This window comes from Podarcis vaucheri, assembly GCF_965113315.1.
Source record: "Podarcis vaucheri genome assembly, chromosome: 5".
Classification (NCBI taxonomy): Eukaryota; Metazoa; Chordata; class Lepidosauria; order Squamata; family Lacertidae; genus Podarcis; species Podarcis vaucheri.
Window position 1 is genome coordinate 48,984,844 of NC_138763.1, and position 27,642 is coordinate 49,012,485.

Sequence of the window (27,642 nt, forward strand, 5' to 3'; positions counted from 1 at the left end):
TTTTTGTGATGATTCCCATGTGTCATGGCACTGTCAGACAAGGAATGTCCAAAGCGGGGAATCAATTTGCTTCTGGGCATAAACCTGCCTCCTCCATTTCCTGCTTGACAGCTGCTTAATGGCCATGTGGAGCCATCTCCCACTCCCAGAGCTGGTGAGCTAGGGAAAGGACAATCTCTTGGGTGCACTCCAGGCATGCTTGCTCATTCTCTTTCCAGATGCCCACATAGAGGTCACATAGAGCTGTTTGCACTGTCTCGCCCCCTCCCCTCCAATTGTAAGCACCTGAAGAAACTGTGTCAGAGGTTTGCACCCAATCCCAGCTCACTTGCAATCCAGCAACTCGTTAACAAGTTTTTCATTTGCCAGAAAGCAGGCACTGGTCGTGAGCAGAGGCTGGATGATATGTGTAAGGCTTTCACTCTGCAATTAAAAAGAGACGTCCCTGGCAGTGGATCGTCCCAAGGAGCCCCTGGATATGTTCTGCAGACCCCCAGCGGTCCCCAAATCCCTAATTTGGAACCACTGATTTAAAGACACAAGGAAGAACCATTCATTCAACACCAGGATACATTCCACTGGAACAATTAAAACAAAGCACCAGTACTTATCATGATTACTTTTGGCAATCTATACTAGCTTCCTAAAGTTGATTATTTAAAAAGAAAATTTCTAACACTTCCTGTTCAAGTCATTCTTCTTTATTTAATTTATTGAATGATGTTGGTTCTATTGTATTGTTTAGCTCTTAGGCTGTGTGACATTTCCATATAATTCATTCAGAGTTTTGAAATAAATTTAAAACTTTAAATTTATGCCAGTCAAAAAACAATAAATGCATATACAGACGTCAACCATTTTGCTTCGGGGTTCCGTTCCTGGCCCTCATGCATGTCTGTGGTGTGCACACAAGTCTGCGCCACCTCATTATGCCCTATTATGATCACTATTCCACCCCGTCCCACCCCTGCCCTGTCCCTGTTCTGCCCTCTTCCAGGTATCTGTCTTTATTGCCCTCTCTTTGGGCCCCACTGGCTGCAGGATTTCTATGCCTGGGTCCACAATGAGTTTGCTATCAATAAACAGGTTGTACGTGAGTGTAAATAATAAATAATGTTTTTGTGTGCCAGCCCAAAACATTTTGCTGCCTGAGGCAAAGGGAAAAATATCTCCCTCTTCCACAGAAAGCTTACTAGACTGGCAGCTGTATCCTACCTCAACAGTGACAATATGATAGTTTCCTCCACGGCACCTGAGCATACCTGGCTAGTTGGCATAACAGTTTACATGACAATCTTATATATAATTTAGTTTGGGAATTATGGGGGCTGTTTGCCTCCTAGAGTCAACCTTGGCAGGCATATAACCATATCAGGAGGTGTTAGAAAATAATGAGGTGAAGTGTGAATTCTAGTAGTCTGGTCTGTAAAACGCAAAAGCATACTTTTTGATATTGGTTGGTTTGTGGATTGGGTTATGGGGGGGGGGCGGGGAGTAGCTTGGGGGTATATGAACTACTTGTGGAGATGAAGGATCTGAGGTTCTTGGAAGATCAATCTTGGTGCAGGAGGAAGGAGAGTGGCCTGACATAAGATCCTAAGAATTCTGACTGAAAGAATTTTGCTAAAAGGAATTTTAGCTTGTAGAAACTGTTGAGATATTAATAGCTGGCTGCATTTATCCTCATGTATTTTCAATATCTTTCTGTCTTCTTGGATTGTTTGTGTCCATGTAACTATTAATATATTGAAACCTTTTCAAGATTAACCCCCTCCCCCTTTTATAAAGCTTTGTGCTCTCTTTTCTGTAGTTGCCCACCCCACGCTTAAAAGCCAAACCCACACACGGACTAAAGATGTTTTTGAGGTGATCCAGTAACTAACCAAGGTGGAGGCAGCTAGGGGAAAAGAAGGTCTTTTAGCTGGTGGTGTTCACAGGAAGGGAAAGGCAAACTAGAGGAGCAAACTCTTGTTTGGACAGGTCTCCTTTCCTCACATGCGTCGGGGAGTCAAGACAGGCACACAACCTTTGTCCTCCAACAGCTGCTCCCAGCAAATGGTAAGGCTGGCCCTGGAAGTGAAGCCTTTCCCAAATTATTTTCAGTGCTCTTAAAACTTCTTGTCTGTCCTAAGCAAGATAAACTGTTCATATGTACACGAGGAGAAAACAGCAACAATAACTATCCCTCTTTTGTGAGCATTTCCCGTATTACAAATCCCTCATAAATTGTTGCTCAGTGGGGTGCTCGTATGATTAAAACCTTCCGGGCTTTGGGATGCATTTTCTCTGCAGGATTTTGTCAAATCCTTTTCAGCTCACTATTGGGAGTACTTAAAAGGCAAACAACTTTAAATACAATCTGGCCTCTATAGATGAGGCTCTAACATCTTAATGAGCCGTTTCCCTTTCCCAGCAATGAGTTCATCCTAATTCAAGAAGAAACAAAATAACTTCAGGCTTCATACTATTTATCATGTGCATTTTCAGTATGGGTGAATCAAACTTATTCCCAAATTTATTGTATTCAACACTGTTAAAGAATACGAGACATGTGAATCTGAATACAATAACAATTTTGCATATCTGAAATGTTGCAGGTTTTTGTTTTGTTTTGTTTTGTTTAGAAAGAGCACATTTTTGGCAATGTTTCTAGATAACTTTTAATTGTTTAATAATGTGTCACATGCACAGGTCATAATAACATTGCAAAATTCCTTGCTTTCCAGGGATATATTTCATCAAGCATCTTGTAGCTCTTCATTCTCCTGCATCCAGCTACCGTACTTCTTAAATTTATTCAGTATGTAGTATACGGTTTGTGACTAGCCCTGTTTTTTAACATGTCTTAACCAAACAAACCCACAATATTCCAGTATAAAGTAAGCAAAGGATTAAAACACTTCAGTGGAGTCAAATGGTAAGGAGTCAAATGGAAAACATCAAAGGCTATAGTGCAGAAAGTGAGGCTGGGGATTGGGCTAAAGATGTCAAAAAGGACAGTTCAGGGGTTCCCTATGCAGCTCCTCATTGGCTGGATCTATGAAATCACTTCCCATCCTATAGTCTCACTAGGATGTTTCTCATGCCATTTCAGTAGAACACCAAGACGAAAGCTTCAGGCTGGAAGAAAGCATGGCCATGTCTACATCTTTTCCACTCATACACTAAATGTGTACGGAGCAGGGTTGCAATGCTGCTTTCTTCCCCTGCCACATGCTCATCTGCATTTGCGCACAGAGCTCTATGCAGGTGCAGATGAACGAACATATGAATATTTCATATTTATGATCAGGGACCTGGCCATGTGCATGGCTCCCGAATGTGCATATGTTATACACCTGTAGGTCTCTGTTCTCACCTTCACTTGAATACATGGACAGGTAATACAAGGAGATGGGAGTGAAGATAAGGGAAGAGATAACATTCTCCCTATCCATGCATTCACTGAATGATTAAAAAGGGCTATATAGTATTATGAAAGATTGCCATTCATCAAAAAGCAGCATAAGAACCAGGATGCAATGAACATTTAAAAGAACGTACAAGACCATCTAAATTGTAAACTACTTGTTTTTGTTTGTTTGTTATTCAGGAACATTGGTGGCACTATGTAAATATTAACTAACAATCAATGTAAATTTTCTGTCAGGGTTAAACCAATCATATGTTGTCACTTACCTTGCGCTTATTAGTTGGGCAGACGTAGAGGTAGCTAAGAATGGTCTTCAGACCCACTTTGTCATTAAGTTTTTCATATGTTGTCCCATAATCTGTTGACCTGTAATTTAAGAAAACTTTAGTAAGCATAAACACCAAAGCAAAACTAAGATGTAAACTGTTTGGCTGGTTTCCAAGTTTAGACATGCAGCAAAATAGCTCTCTGGAGCTTTCTGAGTGATTCGTGTAGTATATAATGACACTTAATTATGTACACATGCCATCATGTGAGTGGTTAACATTTGCATTTAAACTGGATTAGGAAAAATTAAAATTGCATCCTCCCGATGCCATTCCAACATAAACGCCTACAATAAGAAATGTTAATCTAGTTCTAAGAGGTGGTGGTAATGTTTGTCGTAAATGCCAAGTGTCATGACAACAAGAGACTGAGTTACTTCTTTGCCAGATACCAATCTCAGCCTTAAGATCATGTTGAGATAGCATAGCGGATTTATTCCACTCAAGCCAAGTGCTACAATTCAAGATGTTTGCTCAGTAAAGAAAACGCTTGCTCATATTGGAAAAAGAAAATGATATCATGACAGCTTAGCAACTACTTCATTGTTCTATTTTTGCAGGTCATTTCGCTGTCTATTCAATGACTGTTCATAAGACTATGATTATTACAGAGTTGGCTAACCAAGACAATAGATATCTTGCTAAGTGCCGAATGACTGACATCCATGATTTGATTCATCTTGCTGTGTATATTTAAATATGAAGATGGAGTGTGGGTATCTGAATTAAAGCATGTTTTCCCCCCGACGGAAACCTGCATAGTTTAATACTGTATACCTTATAGGTGCCAATAAGGAGGATTCTCCCTCAAAATGCACTGGGCATGTAGAATTATTAAAAGGCCTTGGTTTTGCCCTCCATAATACATTGGATTTGGGACTATTTACAGTATTTATATTCTGCCTATTTGGGGACTACATAGCCATTTGGATGCTGAAATTGTGTCCAAAGTTAAGAGATCCCTAATTAAAAACACCAATTTGCACACATTTGAGATAGAAATGTTTCCTAGGATGAGAACATGGCATCTAGACACCCTGAATCCTATTACCACTGCTTTTTAGAAATTAAGCAGTGGGAGAAACTCACATATTGAAAGCGTCTTGACACAGATGCTAGCTATCTGGCATACATCTGAGTGAACAGTGGCGTACATTAAATTCAGAAATAATTGTCGGCAAAAAATCAGACATTTAGAAAAGTTCCAAGGTCATCAGATCAACTAAGAACCTGGTTCAGAATTGCCAGCTATCCCTACTCCAATGAATTTTCAATGCAACAGTATTAAAAGTATTTATAATTTTTTAATTGTTTTTAAATGCTTAAAATATAATTTTTATTTTATTTTTAATTGTATTGTTTTACTTTTCTCTGTGTTTGCTACCCTGGGTACCTTTGAGGCAAAGGGTGGGATATAAATTTAATTAATCAATCAATCAATCAATCAATCAATTATTAATAGCCGAATACTTATTTAGTGCATCTTTTCTATAGTTAGAAGAATTAGGTTTTGATGGGCATTGGGATGTTAGAAGTGTTTCAGAGAGATATTTTTAACATGAACTCATCAGCAGTCATAAGATCAGGAATGCTTCTATGGATTTCAATAATTTCAATATTTTTATCCTAAATACCTAAAAGGCACACACCTACACACATTATGCTTTTAATAATAGCTAATAAAACTTGCTATAGGGATGCGGGTGGTGCCTAGGACTTGCCGATCAGAAGGTTGGCAGTTCGAATCCCCGTACAGGGTGAGCTCCCGTTGCTCGGTCCCTGCTCCTGCCAACCGAGCGGTTCGAAAGCACGTCAAAGTGCAAGTAAATAAATAGGGACCGCTCCGGCGGGAAGGTAAACGGCGTTCCGTGTGCTGCTCTGGTTCACCAGAAGCGGCTTAGTCATGCTGGCCACGTGACCTGGAAGCTGACTGCGGACAAACACCGGCTCCCTCGGCCTATAGACCAAGATGAGTGTGCAACCCCAGAGTCGGCCATGACTGGACCTAATGGTCAGGGGTCCCTTTACCTTTGCCTAATAAAACTTGCTAATAATCACACACCTGCACTCATACACACTGTGACTTGATTTCGACTCAGACAATGCGTCTAGGCAAGAATTGGTGTTACGTGGGTGCCATGGTGTGTGTTTTGGGTGCTATGCCTGCAAGCGCCATGTTGGAGAATGCTGCTGCACAGTTAATTGGACCATGAGGAATTTGATTCTGGACAGGCACAGGATTGGGCTGTGGATCTTAAGAGCAATAATTTTAAACCCTGCATTTTGCAGGTCTCCTCATTTTGTTCCTTAGGCTCATTTATGATTTTTGTGTTTATCATTGGCCTATTGAGGGACATAAAATCCATCTGTTTCATTTAAAACTGGTGTGCATAGAGCAAATTACAAATCTAATAATGAGAGAGGGATAAATTTAAACCACAAATTTAACATTTATACCTGTGATTCAACATTATTTTGGGAGTGTTTCCAAGGGGAAATAAAACAATGAGAATAATGACTTCCTGATCTTCCTATCCCTTCTAACTATACCAGCGCTAACCTTGCTCTCCACCCACCCAGCTCCTGCCTGATAAATTTAGCTCAAACCTTGTTATACATACCCAGAATAATTTTTATTTTGTACCATGTTTTTCCCCCTCCCAAAGATCTTGGCATTTAAATAACTTCATTATTATTCATTGACAGTTGCTCTCTCACACTCTCTCCTCCTTTTTTCTTCTGTCAGACATATGACATTTCTATTATGGTATTATAACAAAATAACTTGCACACTTTATTTAAAGTCACCAGATTCCATTAGTCCGCCCACTGTCAGGACAATATCTCAATTTGCTCCTCGCAGTATTTCAGAATGATAATAGGCAATCTGCATCCACTGAATACATGAACCCTAAGGAAACTGTCACCTGTTTCTTAAACATTGTACACAGGAATGTTTGAGGCTGCCAGCTGCAATGCAACATTTCACTATATTGCTTAATGGCATGTTTTTTTATTTCCCTGATCAGAAATGTGTGACTTGTTTTACTTGAGCTCTTGCACATTTGAAACTCTGTTCTTGCATTTCCCTGAAACCTCCCAAATAACAGGTGTCTAATTCAAATGCAGAAAAAATGTACTTGTATTAAGGATACACGGATGACACAGACAGAAAATGTCCATGGCTGCAGGCTATTGTTGACTTCATGGATGCACCTGTGAACAGGTGTGATGTGTGAACTACCTGTACCACGGGGGGAGGGGGAGAGCAAATAATAAACATGACTGGAGCGCCCAGATCTCATAAGCAATCATTCAAAATGATGAACTCAGAACTTGTGTTCACAGGGAATTTCTGAGCTCAGGACCTGGTTGTTTGCAGCTTGTTTTGACTGCCAGGTATCATTGGTAATGACTTGTGTGCATCAAGATTGGGAGCAGTGGTAGACCTTGGGGTCATCAATTTGAGTGGCTCCCCATAATAGTTGGGGCATCCCCTGCAGTGCCCCTGAAGCTCCGTGCCCAGTGTGACCAAAACAGTTGCACTCCCCTCAATTTGCCTCTGTTCTCAGCTCCCAACAATTCTATTCAACAATTGTCTTGTTCCCCTTTTGGACAGAAATATCTGGAAACAAGAAAGCAGCAACATCCAGTCAGTTTATCACCTGACACTCAGCAGGAGAGAAGAGTTAGTTGGCAAGACTTGCATTGGGGAAGATCAGGCATTGGGGAAGATCAGGCTTCAGCCACAGGACCCAAGTGATTAAGCAGAAGAATTGGTATTCCATGAATAAAGAACTAAGCACACACATGTGCAACACTGACTTTCCACAGGCAGTCAAGCAACTAAAAAAACAAGCTCTAGTGAGTTGCCTCTTGTGCATGAAAAATAACAATTTATTACTGGTCAAGCAGAGTCCCCATTTTTTGTGTTTCCTAGATCTTTAAAATGTCTGCAGCAACTGGGATAGGTTTCATCATGATTTTTTTAATTTTTACCCTGAACAACTTTTATCCCGATATGAATGGCACAGCAATGTATTTTAAATTCTTCCACCCTATTTTTTTATTGACCACCTTAAAAACAGGTAGGGGAGGCGTTTGGGTAGACAGCTCAGTGTTGAAACATAATGTGATTCTGAACATACATAGAAAGCTTCTGTCAGTCTTCAAGAAAGCTATTGCACTGTCTTGCCTTTTACATCCCACCCCCTTTGAAAATGTACCGGGAATCAAATTGGTTTTTGAAGTTAAAATGTAGCATTGTGCTGTAGATCAGTGATAGTGCATTCTGCATAAGGTTCCAGGTTCAATACCTAGCATCTCAGAGGAGGCTGGGAGAGATCATCAAACCCTAGATGAGGGCAGACAGTTCTGAGCTAGATGGACCAATAGTCTGACTCTGTAAAAGGCAGCTTCCTATGTGCCTAAAGATTTTATTCTGATATATTTCCCCCCTCACTGTGTATTTGCAATACATATCAGTCATAAGAAATGATCATGCTCAGCTGATATTTTTTTTACAACCCCCCTCCACAGAGAAACACCAAATCTCTATTTAATTTCATTTAACTTTTTAAGTCATTTCAGTTTTTAAACAAAGGTATTGTTCTCTGTTCTGATATCTTAAAGGTAAAGGTACCCCTGCCCGTACGGGCCAGTCTTGACAGACTCTAGGGTTGTGCACTCTATAGGCCGGGAGCCAGAGTTGTCCGCAGACACTTCCGGGTCATGTGGCCTACATGACAAGCTGCATGTGGCGAGCCAGTGCAGCACACGGAAACGCCGTTTACCTTCCCGCTAGTAAGCGGTCCCTATTTATCTACTTGCACTTTAAGGGTGCTTTCAAACTGCTAGGTTGGCAGGCGCTGGGACTGAGCAACGGGAGCGCACCCCGCCGCGGGGATTCGAACCACCGACCTGACGATCAGCAAGTCCTAGGTGTGAGGTTTTACCCACAGCGCCACCCGCGTCCCCTGTTCTGATATCTTAGCACCATGTAAAAAACAAATAAAAAAGGCAGACTGACAAACAAATAGAATGCCAAATGAACAAACTAAAGTGGTTGAGAGAGAGGAATCACTGTATTTTTTGCACCATAACACTCACTTTTTTCCTCATAGAAAGTAAGGGGAAATGTCTGTGCGTGTTATGGAACGAATGCCTACGGATGGCGGGGGGATCTGCTGCAGTTGTGAGCAGAGGATCCATGGTTCCCCTTCCTTCCCTCCTCCGTGGCTCACTTTGAAACAGCAAAGCGGGAGAAGAGCTGCTGAGTGGGGAGGAGAGAGGGACACAGAGCCTGCTTGCTTTAAAGGAGCAAAGCGGGAGAGGAGGGGAGCCTTCTCCTCTTATACCCCTCTTCTGCATTATTAGCAGCATACTTCTCCACACACCCCACACACGCTCCTTGTCCCTTGAGTGCTTTTCCTTCCCTCCCCACTTAAAACGTGGTTGCAAAGCACGAATCCACATGGATCCTCAGGATTTTTGCACTGGGTCACCCCAAATTCACCATCAGATAACACAGCATGTCCATGGCTACATCTTGCACCAAAAAAATTACGGGGCCACAGTGGTGCAAAAACGTGGTTACAAAGCATGGATCCACATGGATCCTCAGGATTTTTGCATTGGGCTACTCCAAACTCACTGTCAGATCACATGTCTGTGGCCACAGCATGAACCACAAAAATCATACATCCACTGTTTCGTTTAAAATATTTTTTTTCTTGTTTTCCTCCTCTAAAAACTACGTGCGTGTTATGGTTGGGTGTGTGTTATAGAGCGAAAAATACGGTAAGTTATTCTCTCACTTAAAATAATGTACAAGTGAGAGAATAACTCTTGAGCAGCAGTCTCCAGCTTGGTAACTGCCAAGTTGGTGTAGTCTGAACTACAATACCCATTACACCTGTCTCTTGACTGTGCTTAATGGGGCTGATGGGCATGGTAGTGTAATAAATCTGGAAACTATCAGGTTGAGGAAGGCTGCTCTAAAGCTATATTGCTTTTCTCGTGTTTGTGATGGCTTTAACAGTTACACAGGTTCATATTCTAGGCCAAGGAAACAAACATAGTGACATCTCTAGCTACGATGCATGTCTAATTTTCCAAGGTCTTTTGCAGTCAGTAGTGTTTTGATCATTAATTGGCTTTTTCTACATTTATGTCTTGGACATTTCCCTTTACATTCATTCAGATGCTATGTACCACCTGTCTTAACATATGGAGCATTCACTTCAAAGACAGGCTGGCTCAAAGACTTCAGAAAACTTCTTTCAGAAAGTTCAAAAAGACCAGTTCAAGGGTGCTGTTCTGTTCGATGGCCTTACAACAGCTACAACCCTGGTAATTAGTATTGTAAAGAGAGACTCGATTATAGACCGTTTCCTCCCTGACCTCACCATGAAACCAGTTTTGGTTTCAAAAACTGAAACCAATATGAGGATGGATTATTGAATACTGTTCAGAATGTTACATGTGCAGATCAAAACACACGTTGCGTCCATGATTTAAAAAGAGCTTCCTGTTGCTGATACAAGGGAGGCAAACAAGGACACTTTACGGTGCACAAAGCAGTCACCTGAAGCTACTCTAACAATACCAGCTCTAAAGCAAGAGCTCATTTGTTCCTTCTGTGGACAAGTATGCGGCTATTTCAGAATTGCAGGTTGACTTTTTCTGTCTCTAAGCTTATGCTTTGATTAAAATCAGCCTATACATTTGACCCTATGATTCACTGCACAGGACAAAAGTACAGTGGTACCTCTGGTTACGAACTTAATTCATTCCGGAGGTCCACACTTAACCTGAAACCGTTCTTAACCTGAGGTACCACTTTAGCTAATGGGGCCTCCTGCTGCTGCTGCACCGCCACACAATTTCTGTTCTCATCCTGACGTAAAGTTCTTAACCCGAGGTATATCTGAAGGAGCGTCTCCACCCCCATCGTTCTGCGAGAAGCCAAGTTACAGGGAACCAGGCAGAGGGCCTTCTCGGTAGTGGCGCCTTCCCTGTGGAACACCCTCCCACCAGATGTCAAAGAGAACAACAACTACCAGGCTTTTAGAAGACATCTGAAGGCAGCCCTGTTTCGGGAAGCTTTTAATGTTTGATGTATTATAGTATTTTAATACTCTTTTGGAAGCCGCCCAGAGTGGCTGGGGAAGCCCAGCCAGATGGGCGGGGTATAAATAATAAATTATTATTATTATTATTATTATTATTATTATTATTATTATTACTATTTCTGGGTTAGCGGAGTCTGTAACCTAAAGTGTTTGTAACCTGAGGTACCACTGTAGATGGTTTCCCCTACAAAGTCCAGTACGTAGTAGCATGTGTGTATGGACAGAGTTGTGGAGCTGCCCTCCCAGCAGTGGTGTCACTGTTGTTCATCTCAACTGGAGGGGAGTAGGTAGCCCTGATCATGGCACTGCCTTGCTGCACCCCAGGCTTGTCCAGGGAAGCAAAAGTGGCCTGGGTGGGAGGGTGACTCAGCAGCTCCCTCTCACCACGTGAAAATATCTTGCAGTAGTACATTTTAAGTCAGGATGAGCGACATTTTAAGTTACCACCTAGGGAGAATTTGTCCAGAAATATGGTCTATAGTTAAATTTTTAAAAATGCCCTTGAGGAGGTGGTAGGAAGGTTCGTTCCATATCAGAATTCTGAAAGAGAAAGAACAGTGTATTTCACATCAGTGCTCACATCCTAGAGCTTCTCCAAATGACCTGTTTATTCAGTATTTATTCTGATTTGGCTGCACGAAACTTACATGGTGTTGGGCTATGTCAGACCCATATTCAGCATGCATTCAGGTTTGTTTTTTTAATGGGGTGGTTACATGACAATAAATGTTCATACTGATTTGATTGTGGAGTGTTTACAAATCTTCCCATTGGTCATTTGTTCATCCCACACTTTTCAGTGTATTTTCCTGTCACTTTTCTAGCTGCAAAAAGCCTGTGGTTTTGTAAAGTGGATTTGTTGTGCTAGGGAGCCAGAGCACTTTAATCCGCTTTACATGTACAAACCTAAACTTACAGAATGTGTGTGAATCCCTTCAGTAAACAGAGTGCAGTCTGGCAGCAACCCGATACAGTGGTGCCTCGGGTTACATACGCTTCAGGTTATATATGCTTCAGGTTACAGACTCCGCTAACCCAAAAATAGTGCTTCAGGTTAAGAACTTTGCTTCAGGATGAGAACAGAATCGTGCTTCAGTGGCGCGGCAGCAGCAGGAGACCCTATTAGCTAAAGTGGTGCTTCAGGTTAAGAACAGTTTCAGGTTAGGAACAGACCTCCGGAACGAATTAAGTACTTAACCTGAGGCACCACTGGACATGTTTTCTCAGAAGTTCTACTGATTTTGATGGAGTTAAGTTAAATATGTTCAGGTCCCGCTTGCAAGCTTCCCATAGGCATCCAATTGGCCCCTGTGAGAACAGAATGGTGGGCTGGGTGGGCCTTTAGTCTCATCCAGAAAAACTCATCCTACATTCTTATGCTAAGGGTTGTCTTTCTCTTCAGAGGTACTCTAAAGAGGAGGGTGCTACTGAACAAGCTGCAGCTGATGGAAGTTCATACTCCCTCCCCTTCTTCCAACACTACCTATGTCTTTGAGCACTTGGAAGCTCAACCAGGAAAGTAGATTCAGGAATGAAAAACTGATGCAACTCATGTATTCATGCTGACAGGAAAGCCTCATTGTAAGTTTCTTCACCCAGGACCAAAATAACATTCAACCAGCTATGTTCCTCACTCTTATGCCACAGGGGTGAGCTGCCTATGAGTCACTGAGAGCCATATGCAGGGGTGGAGAGATGGGACTACTGGCTTTGTGTCAGCTAGTGGAGTGGGGCTAGTGGAGGCATTTACACAAACTTTCTCACACATACACTTACTCCTACTCACCTATATGCACTCACTCATGAAAACACACTCAAGGTTAACCCTCCCCATGCACTGTTCTCCCTGTCAGTTGGGTGGGCTGGAGGAAGTTTAATTTACTTGGGTACAAGACAGTGCATGGGTATGGGCATGGGGGAGCATTGAAAGGCAGCAAAATTTTACAACGGGGGCCTTCATGAAGGTCACGCTGAAGATTATCAGAGGACAAGCAGCTCATGTTATGCCCCAATTCCAAGTTACTGTCAGCCCCAAGCATAATGACAAGAGTCTCTTCACAGCTACTGCTTTATGTTTGTTTACTGCTTCCCTTGGCTGAAAATTAAACAAGTTTCTAGGAACCCATAAATGCCACCCTTCCAGAAAAGTACAGCTTAAAATCATTTGTCACAACCATATGGCTTATCTTAGAATGTGAAAAGTGACTTCATCTGTTCAATCCCGTTCCCTAAGCACTTGGGTATTAAGGAGTTCATTTTCTTGTTTTGCCTCTGTCACCAACTTTTGCTATATATCACATTAATAACTACATTTGGCTCCCCCAAACGATAGAATCGTCAGCAAACGATTAGATTTCCAATGGATGTAAATAGCCAGAATATCATGCAGGCTTGGTGGGTGGCAAATGAGTTTTGCACTTGGGAGCAAACAGCAGGTGGCTCCTCACCCCTCACCATCTATCAAAGGGGGCTGACATGATATGATCTTCCCCATCACCCACACAGATCACAACTTTGCGTTAGAAAAACCATACCAGAAGTTTGACATGGAAGGAGGTTTCCGAAAACCACAGTGCTTTGGGCTAGAAGAAAACAGGTACTACAAAGAACAGGCTGCTTGATCAGGCCAGTGGCTCATCCAGTACAGAATCTTGTTCTCCCAGGCTAACCAGATACCTATGGGAAGCCCACAAGCAGGACACTCTCCCCTCCTGCAGTTTCCAGCAACTGGTACTCAGAAGCATACTGCCTCTGACAGGTTTCAGTAGAGTTGAAAGGAATTTTGCCTTTCAAAGGCAGTTGACACAGGTGTTACCATACCAACTCCTGCAGGTAGAGAATTTGTAAAGCATGTGGGTTTTTTTTTAATCCGCACTAATATTCTTGACACAGCGTAGTTGGCATTGGTCTGTCTTGGGAGATAATGGAAGAGTGTGCCTTTGGGGATAAACCAGTAGAGAGTTACACTGCCTGCTGTGGTTGCAGACAGACCAATAAGAGAGAGATATGTTTTGTTGCAGCTGGGGCAGATGAAGGCGTTTGGTTGTGCTCATGCAGGTGTACCATGGCATTTCTTTTTTCTGCGCTGCTCCCAGAGGTCATTCCTCCTGTGGTCACTGCTATGCATACATGACCTCACTCTCCAGATGTTGTGGTCATCCGCAAGAGATTTCCACATGGCAGGGTTCATGTTGCCAGCCTTTATGTCACATTTGCAGAAATCTTTGCAACACATAGTTAGTCTGCCTGAAGTCAGCTCCCTGTAGATCATGTCTTTGGAGATCCTGCCTACATGACCAAGCCAGCATAAATGTTGCTAAGACAGGAATGCAAACATGGTGGGAATGAGGGCTTGAGAGAGCACATCTTCGATCGAGATTCTGTCCTGCCATGTGATGCCCAAAATCTTCCTGACGTAGCACATATGGAAGGCATAGAGGAGTTGCTCCTGGTGGGTGTAAGTTGCCCATGTCTTGCTATCATAAACCACTGTAGAACTATTACATTTATTTGATAGTTCATAGGTTTCACTTCTTAAGGATTCAAACCAAACGCACAGGGCACTCGAGTGTAATACCTGGCTTTATTCCATAAGTTTCAAAATGAGATGTTCCATGCTTCCAAAACGTTCTTGGTTAGAATGTGTGGTGAGTGAGGAGAAAGCTTAAAAACAAATCCTGGTTCAGACTACATACTAAGCCAAAGCTTGGCTTAGCTTAATGAGGCACAGTGGCGGAGCTTCAAGCTCCAGCGGGCAGGGTGGAGAGCAGATGGGGGCATGGCTGGCGTGCGTCCTGGGGGCGTGGCACGTGTCCTGGGGGCGTGGTGCGCTGCCTGCGGAGGCATGGTGCCCAGTGCATGGGGGCAGCTGCAATGGCACCCCACTGGGATCATGCTGCCAGGGGCGATGCACTCCCCCTGCACCCCTGTTCCTTAACTAGTGGTGAGGCATAGCAGCAAAAAACACCAAGCAGAAGCAAAATGACTTGCTTGTGATTTTTAAAATTTCTATACCACTTAATAACTAGAAATATCTCTAAACAGTGTACAAAAAAACTGAAGCAACAACAGGCAACTTAAGGAAAACATTACTAAAATACACAGTTACATACAGAAACGTTGCAAGTGGATGTGAGCTCCTCTCTGGGGTCCCAAACATTTGTGTGGACCAGGTTGATAAATCATAGACAAGACAGATTTTCTTCTGGATTGACTTGGCATTCAGAACAACCCCACTAGACCCAAGGACTGGTTGGTAAGGCAACTGTGGGCCTCCTGGTTGGAGGGAAGACCACAGCCGAGAATAGATGTCAAATATCTACCTTGTCTTTCCCTTACCAGGCACAGATGAAAATCAATGCATTAAAATTAGTGCATTAAAACTTACCCTGAATCTTCTGTGTCTCTAAAATTTAGTACACTAAGTTAAGAAGCATCAGAGCCCTTTGTGTCATTAGCAGTATATTTATTACGATATATCTAGGGGATCAACTGGGTTATAAAGCAGTCTATTTATAGCTTCTCCTGGGATATGGAGTGGTAATTTGTTCCCTTGACACCTAACCTGAGGTCAATTCCAGCAGTGGAAGATGTATTTTTACAGGAAATGAAATGAAAGCATACAGCAGAAGATTAATATAGTTTCTGAGGCCCGAAGAAAAAATGTGCTGAAGAAAAATGGTCAAGAGCACACATTATGTATCAAGCATACAACAGTGTGCTGCGGCCAAGGTGAAGTGTTCAAGCAGTCTATTAATGAATTGATACACTGGTGTTTGCGTGTCATGGAGACATAGCCTGATGTTTTTGAAATGAGCTGTTCCATGTTTCCAAAACGATTTTTGTAGTTCAATGCCTGCAACAGATCAAATGGTGTCTTATTTTTAGGCCGTCATAACATAATGGAGCACAAGGAAAATTGGGCATAGATTCCATGGCAAAAATAAATCGTTTGAGAGAAGATCCATTTACCATTTGGTCATACTTTACGATAGAGTTTTCAGTATTCACATGCTTTAATAAAAGGGAATATTGCAATGTTTTGTTCCTGCTCATTTAACTAGCGTGTGCAGTCAAACGTCTTGACCCTACGTATGAGCTATTAATCTTCATAAAAACACAAGATACATGCATGCCCAATCACACTTAAGAACTATATTCCACAGAGAGGCTCATCTGATGACCACACTATGTTCTTTTAAGTGCCATGTAAAGATGCTATTTTTCTCCCAGGCCTTTCAATTATAATAGACATTTTAATGCTTTTAGAGCTTTGCACTAAGTTATTCCCCCTGATGGAATCATCAAGGGTTTATACTGGTTTCAAATTGTTTTTAGCTGCAGCGTTTGTCCTGATTTTTATCTGGTTTTAGTATTCTTACAATTTTTGTGGGTAGGGGGAGTTGGAGTGGAGTGTTTTCAGTGGTCTGTAAACTGCTGAAAGAACTCAATTATATGGGTGGCATACAAATGTAATAGATAAACAAATGTGTCGAGGCAAATGCATGTTGAATTGTTGTTGTTGAAATCAAACCTTTATTAGGCATTGTACAAATAAAAACCATAAAAGAGAAAATAACATGTAAGTAACTTGAAATATATATAAAAAGGCAGCGGTTGCCTACATACATATATATATATATACATATAGAGTCAGTGGTTTTCCTTGTTAACCTGCTCCTTGGAGGGCTGCTGCCAAAAACTCAGCTACCCCCGCCGTTACCCTTTGGTCGACGTCGGATAGGCAGAATCCCACACATTCACCTTGCTGGGGTTCCAGGCCACCCAAAAGAGGGGACAGCACGCGTTGACGGAGCGTACTGTACAATGGGCAATGAAAGAGAATATGCTCTACAGTGTCCGGGACATTCATAGAACATCTGCAGAGTCTCTTGTTTCTAGGGATGTTTTGATATCTTCCCCAGACAAATGCTGAGGGAAAAACATTCAACCGGGCCAGCATAAAAGCCCTACGTTGGGCTGGGATTATTAATTTAGTGACATAATTGGCTCTGCTATCTAAGATATTTAAATCATAGAATATGGGGGAGCAAATTTTGTTTACAGCTGCCATAATATTTTGTCTCTCGACATCCTTTAGTTTAGTTAGGATATTATGGAAAATGTATTGCTCATTAGAATTGTACAGGGGCTCCAGCTCGATGCCTAAAGATTCAATCTTTTTTTCAAGGTACTGGTACCATCTTGATTTATAAGAGTCTTCGAGTAAATCAGCGAGCAGGCTTGATGGAGAGCAGCGAAAATGGCAGCGTAACCAGTACTTTATTGAGGTGGACCAGGCCCAGTATTCCATTGTGTGTATGCCTATTTCTGCACACATTGTTTCATATTTGATCACAGCTGGGAGTCCAAGAATACGTCTCAGAAAGCTGGAGTGAATCTTTTTTAAATCACTGTTATATGCTTGGACCCATAGTGGGATTCCATAGAGTGTCTGGGCTTGCACTTTTGTTTGAAATATCTGATTGGCCGCAGGAATAAATTGATTACCTTTCTGATAATAAAAACGGGCAACTGCTGATGAGGTGCACTTTGCCTGTTTTATGGCGTTTGTGCGATGATTTGCCCACCCTAAATTGCTCTGGAATAAGATTCCCAGATACCTATAGATTTTTACTTGTTGGATTTCTTGCCCTCTTATTTTCCATTTCTCTAGTTTCCAACCATTCGAGAAGACCAAAATTTTTGTCTTCTCATAATTTATTGAGAGTTTATTACATTCGCAATAAAGGATCAGAGAAGATATAAGACGTTTCAGACCCAAACTCGTTAATGATAGTAGAACTGCATCGTCTGCGTATAATAAGAGAGGAACTGGTTTCTGATTAAGTTTAGGGGCATGTGATTCTATTTTTTGAAGGTGATCTGGCAAGTCTGATAAGAATAAATTAAATAGAAAGGGGGCAAGAATACACCCTTGTTTTACCCCTTTCGAGTTTGGGATGTCTAATGAAAGGTGACCCTTGGTGCTAAGTTTGACTTGACAGACATTGGAAGAGTATAGATTTTGTATTAAAGTCAATAAGCGCTGATCAATTTTTAATTCTGCAAGTTTCCTCCACAGCTTTGGGCGGTCAATTGAATCGAATGCACCACGAAAATCTACAAAAGCAGCATATATCTTAGATTGCCTTTGGGATCTATATTTTTCAACCAAATGCATAAGTATAAGGCAGTGGTCTAATGTAGAGCAACCTTTGGAGAAACCTATTTGTTCTTTCCCTGGTAAATTTAGATTTTTCATCCAGGTAAGGAGTTTAGATAAAAGGTGCTTAGCGTAGATTTTCCCTATCACTGATAATAAGCTTATCGGTCTATAATTCCTTGGTTCTTTTGGGTCACCATTTTTAAAGATTGGGATAATTATTGATCTTAACCATATCTCAGGTATGATCCCATCTTTGTCTATGAGAGTAAACAATTGAGCTAAGGGTTCTGCCCACCAATCTATATAGGTCTTGAATAATTCTATTGGTAGACCGTCTGGCCCAGGGGATTTCCCCGATTTAAAATTTTTAACTATTTCTCTAATTTCCGCTTCTTCTACCCTTGGCCACTCCTGGAGTTTATTGATTTTATTTTTAGTGGTCTCATTTCCTTTAAGTTCACTGTGTAGATTGTTAAAGACAGATGTAAAATATTGGGACCATTTGGATTCTGCAATTGGTGATTGGATTAATTGATTTTCGGCTTTCAATCCTCCATACACTAGATTCCAGAACGCTTTGTTGTTTTTGCTCTGAATTGAGTCGAGTAATTGTAGCCATTTTTGGGTTGCATATTTCTGTTTCTTTTCGGCCAGAATGTAATGATATTTTCTTTTTTCATCAAGATAAGAGGGCTCTAGTTTAGTGCGATTATTTTTGAATGTTTGGCGCAGTTTTCTTTTTAGCTGGAAACATTCATCGTCAAACCAGAGGCTAGCACTATGTTTAAGTATCCAAACTTTAAGTGGGGTACTAAGCTCTTCAAACATTTGAAAAATTTCATTATAGATTTTCGGAATATCACTGTGGGGATTAGTGGTCTTTAAATTGGATAGTACTTGTTTTCTCAGGTTGGCTGTAAGCTTTTGCCCCACTGCTGCACTCATTTCCTGGGACCATTTTAATTGAGTCATTTGTTTGTGTTGAGAAGGTTCTATGGTATTATACTTGGTTATTTTGGTTTCGTCCTTTAAGTTAATAAACAACGATAATGGCTGATGGTCGCTTTCAGTACGCGTTCCAATTTTGAGATCCATGATCGAATTTATAATATTATAAGGAACAAGAATATAGTCGATGACACTGCATCCTCGGGGGGAGAAGTATGTAAACTCCCCGCTTCTATCGCCTTTTGTTGAACCGTTCACAATCTGTAAATTAAAGTTGTTACACAATTCAAGTAGGCGTAAGCCTTCGTTGTTTACAACCCTATCTCTGGAGGAACGTCCTATTTTCAGGGCATGTGCGATATCATTATCAGTATTCCAATTTAGTTTGCTACATAGTTGTTCATTGTTGGTTCCCACTCTAGCATTAAAATCACCTGCTATTATCAGTGAGGCATTTGGGTATTTATCGGTCAAATTTTCTATGTAGGAGGTTAATTGTGACCAATTTTCACTGCTGCTGTTGTTTTTGGTTGGGGGGATATAGACATTTATAAGTAGCAAAGTATCGTCTTTTTGTGTTAAAAGTAGAGCTTGTGCAAGTGGTAAGCATTTTTCTAGGTGCTTGATTTCAAACCCTAGTTTGTCTTTGATCATACAGCAGAACCCTGCTTTCGGCCGGCCCTTCATGTTTGTTTTCAATGCGGGTTTCGTATAGGAGGTGAATCCATTAATTTTAATATCTCTAGTTGACCATGTTTCTTGTAGAAGTATTAATTCAAAGTCTTTAAAGAAGTTCATTAGGTCTGGGTCTCCGCCTTTGTTTCCCCACCCTGCAATATTCCAGGACAGTAAGCGTAGAATCCGTTTTTGAGTTGGTGGGTGGTTGGCAGCATTTAGTCATTCTAGTTCTGTTATTGAGTCCAGCGAGGAATTTTGTCTTGTGTAGATACAGCCATTTGTCGCTGCTTTCGGTGGGGAGGGTAATGGTGGATCTTTTAGATTCTTTTTTAAAGTGCGGGGAATTAAAATTTCCTCCGTTTCTTGATTTTCTTCCTTAACTGTTCCTTGTTCCTGAGGGATTTCTGTGGTTGGTGGACTGTTATGGACAGTAGGACTGTTTTCAGTCTCTACTTCCATTTCTTTGGCCTCATTTGGTGTTGAGCTCAGTGTGCCAGGTCTGTTGGAGGTCATCTTTTGTTCGACAATGTTAGAGTCCTTTGTAGTACTTAAATAAAGGGTACCTATTTCGTTTGGAGCTAGTATTTGATATCTCAGCCAGGAATTTATAGTCTCTTTACTGGAGTTTTTCCTTGCCATTTCATATTTTAAAGGAGGCTGGATTTGAAGCTCTGCATCTATAGATTTGAAAGTTCCATTAATAGCTCTCTTTTTGACTATACATTTTGGGGAGAAGGCTGGTAAGTGTAAAGTTTGATTGTGTATTGTTTCTACTGCATTTTGTTGACCTTGTTGGTGAATTTCGGTCAATCTGGCCTGCAGTATCGTCAATTTACTGAGTATATTTATTTGTTCTTTAACTGGTAGCTTGGTAAAATTACTCAGCAGATCTTCTTCTTCTGGGACTGTCCAGTCTATTGTGTCAAAAGCGAGGCTGTTGTTTGATGCTACAGTCGCTTGGTTTGGGAGCTCGAATTTTTCTTGCGTGATTTCCCGGGTAGATGGCTGCGGTTTCTCCCATCTGCTGAGTTCTTCCACGGGAGTAGGGCAGATGTCGGCTTCTGGTGGAGTGGCCTTGTTCATCTTATTTTGTCTTTTAGATGCGATCAATGGACTGAATGATATATCTTCGAAGTGTCGACTCGGAATAATTCCTTTCCGGGCTAAATGAGCCTTTTCCCTTAAGATTTTGGTTGGAATTTTATGACTACCAAATCTTAGTAGTTGAATTAATCTCCTTACTTTTCATCTTTACTGCACCAAGTAATGATTAGGCTGCTTCTGCTACTGAGGTTTTTAAGATACATGTTTCTAATTTTATATGCACACACAGACCTTTCACACTTGATTAGGGTTTGTGTATGTAATATATGCTTCAATGTGCATAGCCAGGTATAGAAATTGAATGTTGATGCAACAGACAATCTCTCTGATTAATTACATGGGGGGGGAGTGTTTTGTACAGAAGATGGCCAGATTGCTTCACTAGTACTCATATATACTCATAACTATGTGGCTCCTTGGTGGATCTGTGGAAAAGGAGAGAGTAATGAAAAGGGGGGAAAGGCCACGTAAATTCAAGGAAGACAGGCTGTGCTGTTCCATGGCACTGGAACAATGTTTTCAATCCATTGTGATGAATCCTAGGGTGTCTAAGGCACCTTAACCTTCACATCATTCTTCCCTCCCACCCACCTTTTGAAATTTATGGTTACCATTTAGGCCAATTTCAATTTCCATTAATAATATGTGCAACTGCTGTACATTTAAGGGAATTTAATCACGTCTCGGTGACAGGTTTAGCTTAAAGCCGGGGCTTCACTTGGAACTATCAAGTAAATTTCTCTTGAAAAGGTCAGTTTAACATTTCACAGTAGAGTCCATTCCAGACAAATTAGATTTTGTTCCACTTGTCTTGAGTGAAAACACACTCCTTGCGTCAGATAAAACAGTGCTGTCAATCAAAAGGCAGAGGCAGCCTGCGATTGCACCGGCGCCTTGCCAGCACCTGGGAAAAACGTGCTCCCTCTTGCATAACATCCTCGGCTCATTTTAAGAGCTGAAATATAGCTGCTTGGTGACAAAAAAATATTATTAGCCCTGAGAAAAGAGCAGCCGTGGCAACTGCAGAAGATTAAAGCTAAGTGTCTACTGGCTTCTGGATTTTGTCCTTATCACTACAAAAGAGACACGGGATACCTAACTTCAAGCTTATGTGGCAAAAACTGAGCGGTTGTGCCAAACCCCACAGTTAAAGGCCGAGGTTATGTGAACCAAAGGAACAAGTGGGCCTGCAGCTGTGGTCTAAAAAAGAATATAGATATATATATTGTTCTGTAAAGGTGGGATAGAGTGAGCCATATTCATGCCACCATCATCTAAGTTTCCAGACTTCTTCTTAAATGCTACACATTGCTGCTGCTTCTTCATAAAGGCTGGCAACCACAAATCCTGGTTATCTTCTCATAGACAATGATATAGCAGTTTCCTCTTCTATTATTTCCATGTGTTCCATTAATATATATTAATATATAGTCAATCAATATATGTTAACATAGTGTATATTAATAAACGGGTCAATACAGATCTGGCCTAAAAGCAAGACTTTAATTTCTTAGAGATGGGGGGCAGCCATTGCTTCTTTCTCCCAGAATCCTAGGTGTATAACCTGGGAGGGACTCATTCAGCCTCCAGTTTTCACTTTGGAACTGAGTTTACAAGCTGACCAAATTTGGGGTGTTCTGTTTATTTGTTCGTTTTCTCTTGTCACCCTCAGCCACTGCTTCGTGTTATATTTTGTCTGGTGGAGAGTTCCACAAAACATGAAAGCTTGGTTAGTCCCAATAAAAGTATTGCCCAACAATTTAGCCTTCTCTGTTGACTTGGTCAGGAGGTTATACCTGAAAGAACTGAAATGAGGCCACTCTTCGCATTTCTGAGGAAATTTGCAAAAAATAAAACAAAAATCCCCATTAAAAATGTTAAGCATTTTAGAGTGAATTTCTCTCAATAAACACATTACTGTCTGTGGTTTTGACTAATGTGCACATTTCTGCAAGCAATTTCTCTGAAAATAATGCACTGGTGTATGTTATTTTTGTCATGAAGTAGTGATCCTGAAAGCAAGTACTGCTGGGTGGTGCCCCTCAGGCAGGTTGTAACAATTAGTCTCCCAAAGTGGGAGCATGTGATGGGGCTGGCTAGTTGCCAGCATCCCTCAGCCCCTATAAACCTACAAGTTAACCTGTTTGTTGGGTGGATGGGGGAGAGAACATGTCATGGTTTAGACTTGCTGTTTTGTAGCTGGTACCTGAAAAGAAGCAAATAAAGCCTGGTAACCCATTTGGTGCCTGCATGTGATTGGTTAGCAGCTTGGAGGGAGCATTGAGGAAAGCAACCCCCTCATAGACAACTCTACTGATATATAATTTTTTATGCTTTGTTTCCCCTTATGATGTAGTTTTTGTGAACTTTGGTTGGAGAACTGCATCACAAAATCTGGCTAAGTGAAAATTCTGGAAGGTGGCTCTGTGTCAGATCTCACGTTATTTTGGAAAGTGCAAATGTGATAGATTCAGCTTTATATTCAAACTGAATCAAAGTTCTCCCCCATCCCTAATGTAGCACCTTCAGAGCACATGTGCTAGCAGTATGGGTGCATCTAGGCAAGGGCTTAAACTGTAAAGAGATCACTGAGACATTGTAAATCAATCACTGGCAACAGTTCTTTAAAACATAGGCTTGCATTTTGATGAAAATGATTTTACACTGAAAAAGAAAAAGAAAACCTTACAGGCAAGAGGAGCAGTGATCCAACAATAAACACTTGTCTGGAAACACCTATAAGTCAAAAGAGAACTCTTAGAAAATCAGAGGACCTTTTCTGAAATGCTCGCAGAGAAACTTTGCAATTCAAATCGTTCAGAGTTTGAGGCACTTGTTTAAATTCTCTTATGCTGAATATAGATTTAACATATTTAAGTAGGATGCAAATGGTTTGAAAATGTATTTGCTCCAAAGCAAAGTAAGGCCCTTCTTTCCCTTTTCTGTTTCCAAATGCGTATTCAGATCACTTCTACCAAATTTAGGGTGCTTGTCTAGCCTTATGTGGATGGATGTTCACCTGAATACAAATGGGCTCATACTGGAGCGGTAGCAGGGACGCACACGCATGCCCTAACCCACATCCCCTTCCATGCCAGCTGAATTTCAGATCTTCTGCTGTTGAGGTGAAAGATGTGAAGGGGACTTTCAAGCACAAAAGGGTTGAATATGCTTGGAATCCTCATTGTGATCAAGAAACCTGATTAGGATTCTGTGGACACCCCACACCTTTTCTGTACTCTTGGTCCACACACATTCAGGCAAACAACTGAATAAGGCTATCATCTTCACCCTTACTTGATCTTGCATCATCATCCACATTCACCATTAAGTTTCTGTGTCTGACTCACATAAACTGATCCCTATTATTTTAAACCCTTAAGGTTTCAAATACATCCCAGTTAGAACTACACATAGAGCTCTCTCTCTGCTTGAAAAGATATGTCTGCCTTGGAGTTTGAATGTGGTGGAGGTGGGGAGACAGAGTTATCCAATAGAGATCTAGAAATTATTTTTAGGCACTTGCATTATAATGATTATAAATGTATGACAAATGTATACATAAATTATGCCTCTAATTTCATTTTAGGATAGTGACGATCTGTGCATCACCCGCCTGTTCCCTTGATGGAAATGTAGGCTTATTAATGGGTGCTCAAGGGAACATTATAATTCCTAGTGTGCCAGATGCTGTTGCCAGAGCAAGGGCAGAGTTATCCATCCAGTTTTAAATACCAAAGACCCAACTGCTTCACTTACACTTATTTCAGCGCTGTTGTTATTGTCTCCCCCCCCCAAAAAAAAGCTTCCTGGTAAAATATAAAGCAACAAAAAGTCCTGTAGCACCTTAAAAATGAAACTCCCCCCCCCCCGGTGGTTCAAGCTTCCATGGATTAGAGTGGAAATCATTATAAGCATGGTATGTGAGTGAGGGTTTATTGCACACACATGTACGCTCAGAAGTAATGAGAAGATGTGGAAACAGTGGGACTGATAACCCACAAAATAGAAATAGAATTAGAATGTCTGTAACACTTTTATACTGTGCCCAAATTTCATATTACACTAGAACACAGCAAACTACTAACAATTGTGGTGACTAGTGATTCTGTGGTTAATCTTTCTTCTTTGGCGATCACTCGTAGCCGAGTAAGATTGTCTTCCATGAGCATGGCCTTAACAGTGAGTCCATAAGTGACTGTGGAGGACAATTCTGGATCTACACATCCTTCCACAGTGGGGACATAGTTTCCAGGTTGGAGTTGCCAAGTGTGTTTTCCTCTTAGTGCATTTCTCCTTTTTGTCCTGAGTTCAAGTGTCTTCAAGGCCCATGACACCTTTGGTAAAGGCGGTTCTCCAACTGGAGCACTCACAGACCACTGTTTCCCAGTTGTCATTGTTTATATTACTTTTTTAATATTTGCCTTGAGACAGTCTTTAAACCTCTTTTGTTGACCACCAGCATTACGCTTTCCATTTTTAAGTTCGGAATAGAGTAGTTACTTTGGAAGATGATAATCAGGCATCTGAACAACATGACCAGTCCAACAAAGTTGATGTTGAAGAATCATTGCTTCGACACTGGTGATCTTTGCTTCTTCCAGTACACTGGCATTAGTTTGCCTGTTTTCCCAAGTGATACGTATTTTTTTCAGAGACACCATTGATGGAATCTTTCGAGGAGTTGGAGATGGCATTTATAAGTGGTCCATGTTTCACGAGCATACAGTAAAGTTCCTAGTACAATAGCTTTGTCAGCAAGCATTTTGGTTTCCCTGCGAATCTCCCAGTCCTCAAACAATCTGCACTTCAATTGGTAGAAAGCTGCACTCGCAGAGCTCAGCCAATGCTGGATTTCGGCATCAATGTCGGCCCATGTGGAAAGATAACTGCACAGGTAGGAGAAGTGATCAACACTTACCTACATTACACCATTGAGTTGGATTTGTGGCACTGCAGAGGGGTTGTTTTGTACTTGTTGGTGCAGCACTTCGGTTTTTTGGATGTTGAATGATAGGTCAAGCTTTTCGCAAGCTTCTGCAAAGATGTTTCGTTACTAGTCTTACATTGGGCCATCCTCAGCAAACTTCCAAAAACCTTCAGTTTCCATATATGAGAGGAATCTCTGGCTAGATCTACACAGCTATAAAAAATGCTCTGAAAAAAAACTGTTGTAAAGCTCACAGTGGAAAATATCATTGACTTGTGATTTCAGCTCCACAGTGCCATCTGGTGTTGCAGTGTTATAACACACTTATAATGTTGTAACTTGACTAATGTAGCTGAGTCCTCACTAACTTCAATTGGTTTTGGATTTCAGTGTACAGATCCAAAGCTTATGACACAAAGTTTGGCAGGTGAAATGAGGTAGGTTTATAAAACTGTGCATGGCCTGAAGAAAGTGGATAGAGAGAAGTTTTTCTTGTTGTCAAATAACTCTAGAGGTCATCAATAGTTCTGTTAACACCCCTTGGCAACACATCATGTTTTGATTACAGTCAACATGCCATAAGAACATAAGAGGTTGCTGTATCAGGTGAATGGTCCATCTAGTCCAACATCCTGTTCTCACAGTAGCCAATCAGATGCGTGTGGAAAACCCACAAGAGTATTCTCCACTCCTGAGTTTCCAGCAACTTTTATTCCAGTGCATTACTGCCCCTGACCATGGAGGCAGAGCAGAGCCGTTGATAGCCTTGCCTTCCATGAATTTGTCTAAATCTCTTTTAAAACCTTCCAAGTTGGTGGCAACCACAGCCTCAAGTTGCATAGTTTAACTGTGTGCTGCGTGAACAAGTATTTTCTTTTTTTCTGTCCTGAATGTGTTGCCAAGGGGTGTTAACAGAACTATTGATGACCATTACACTGCATGTAGATTGGGCGGCCTTCACCCACTTGCAAAAGGGATACAAATTTACATAAAAATTTGCATTTGCTTTGTGCTGTATGCAAATTTGTATCTTCTTTTGCTATACGTATGTCATAAGATGCCTGACAGGCAGAATGTCAACAGGTGAAGCTTCCCACATAATTGTATTTTCATACTTGAAAAGACTTAATATGTTGAATTTCAGCTCCCGTGTCAATTTTAAAACAAGTAAGGTTTCATGAGTGAGTAATATTAATGTAGGTCTATCATCAATTGATCTGGTAATACTACACTCAGTGCAAAACCAGGCATGGTAGGAAGAAGGTTACATGGATTTGAGATTTACAACAACCAAAGTTCACATGCTTTTGAAGACTGTTTCTTGTGGTTGCTTATTATTTACAGCTCATAATAACTACTGCAATGTTATCAGCCCAGGCCAAATAGTCATCCCATTCTTTACTATTATTTGGAACAGAAAATAGAGAGCAGGACAAATTCTACTTCCTTCCCCTGTAGTAATGCCAAGTTTCTCTTTCTTCACAGGATGCATGGCTATATGATTACACCCCTCATTTTAAGTTTGTGTGTGTGTGTGTGTGTGTGTGTGTTGCAGGTAGATCCCTGTTCCCATCTATTTTCTCTGACCGATTATCCAATCCCAAATGTGAGATCAGACCTTGAGCAATGGGAAGGAACTCCCATTGCTCCTACAAAATTATCATCTGCATCACTTCAAGTTTGCACCATGAGAGCTGTTCTGGTTGTGACCTCTGCCACCTTTCCATTCTTTGATACACCACGCCTTTCATATTGGCCTCCTGAGCTTAGCACTCTGACTAAATTGGGACTGAAATATCCTCCCACAACTGAATTAATTTACTCAACAACAAGGGAGGAAAGCAACTGCAAACTCTCCTTATGACCTTAATGCTAATTAACGAGCAAACAAGGTCCTACTGCAGCTGTATGTGCATAGAATTAAATACTATACAGGTCAATTC

At 41.2% G+C, this 27,642-nt stretch overlaps 1 protein-coding gene across 7 annotated transcripts in view; it reads right to left on the bottom strand.

Moving 5' to 3' along the window:
- Positions 1 to 27,642, bottom strand: part of SORCS1 (sortilin related VPS10 domain containing receptor 1) — a 384,134-nt gene that overhangs the window by 184,717 nt on the left and 171,775 nt on the right. For all 7 annotated transcript variants that reach the window (XM_082225237.1, XM_082225235.1, XM_082225232.1 and 4 more), the window contains exon 3: positions 3,679 to 3,778. In XM_082225237.1, coding sequence (XP_082081363.1) covers positions 3,679 to 3,778 — 100 coding nt within the window. The remainder of the gene's footprint in view (positions 1 to 3,678; positions 3,779 to 27,642) is intronic.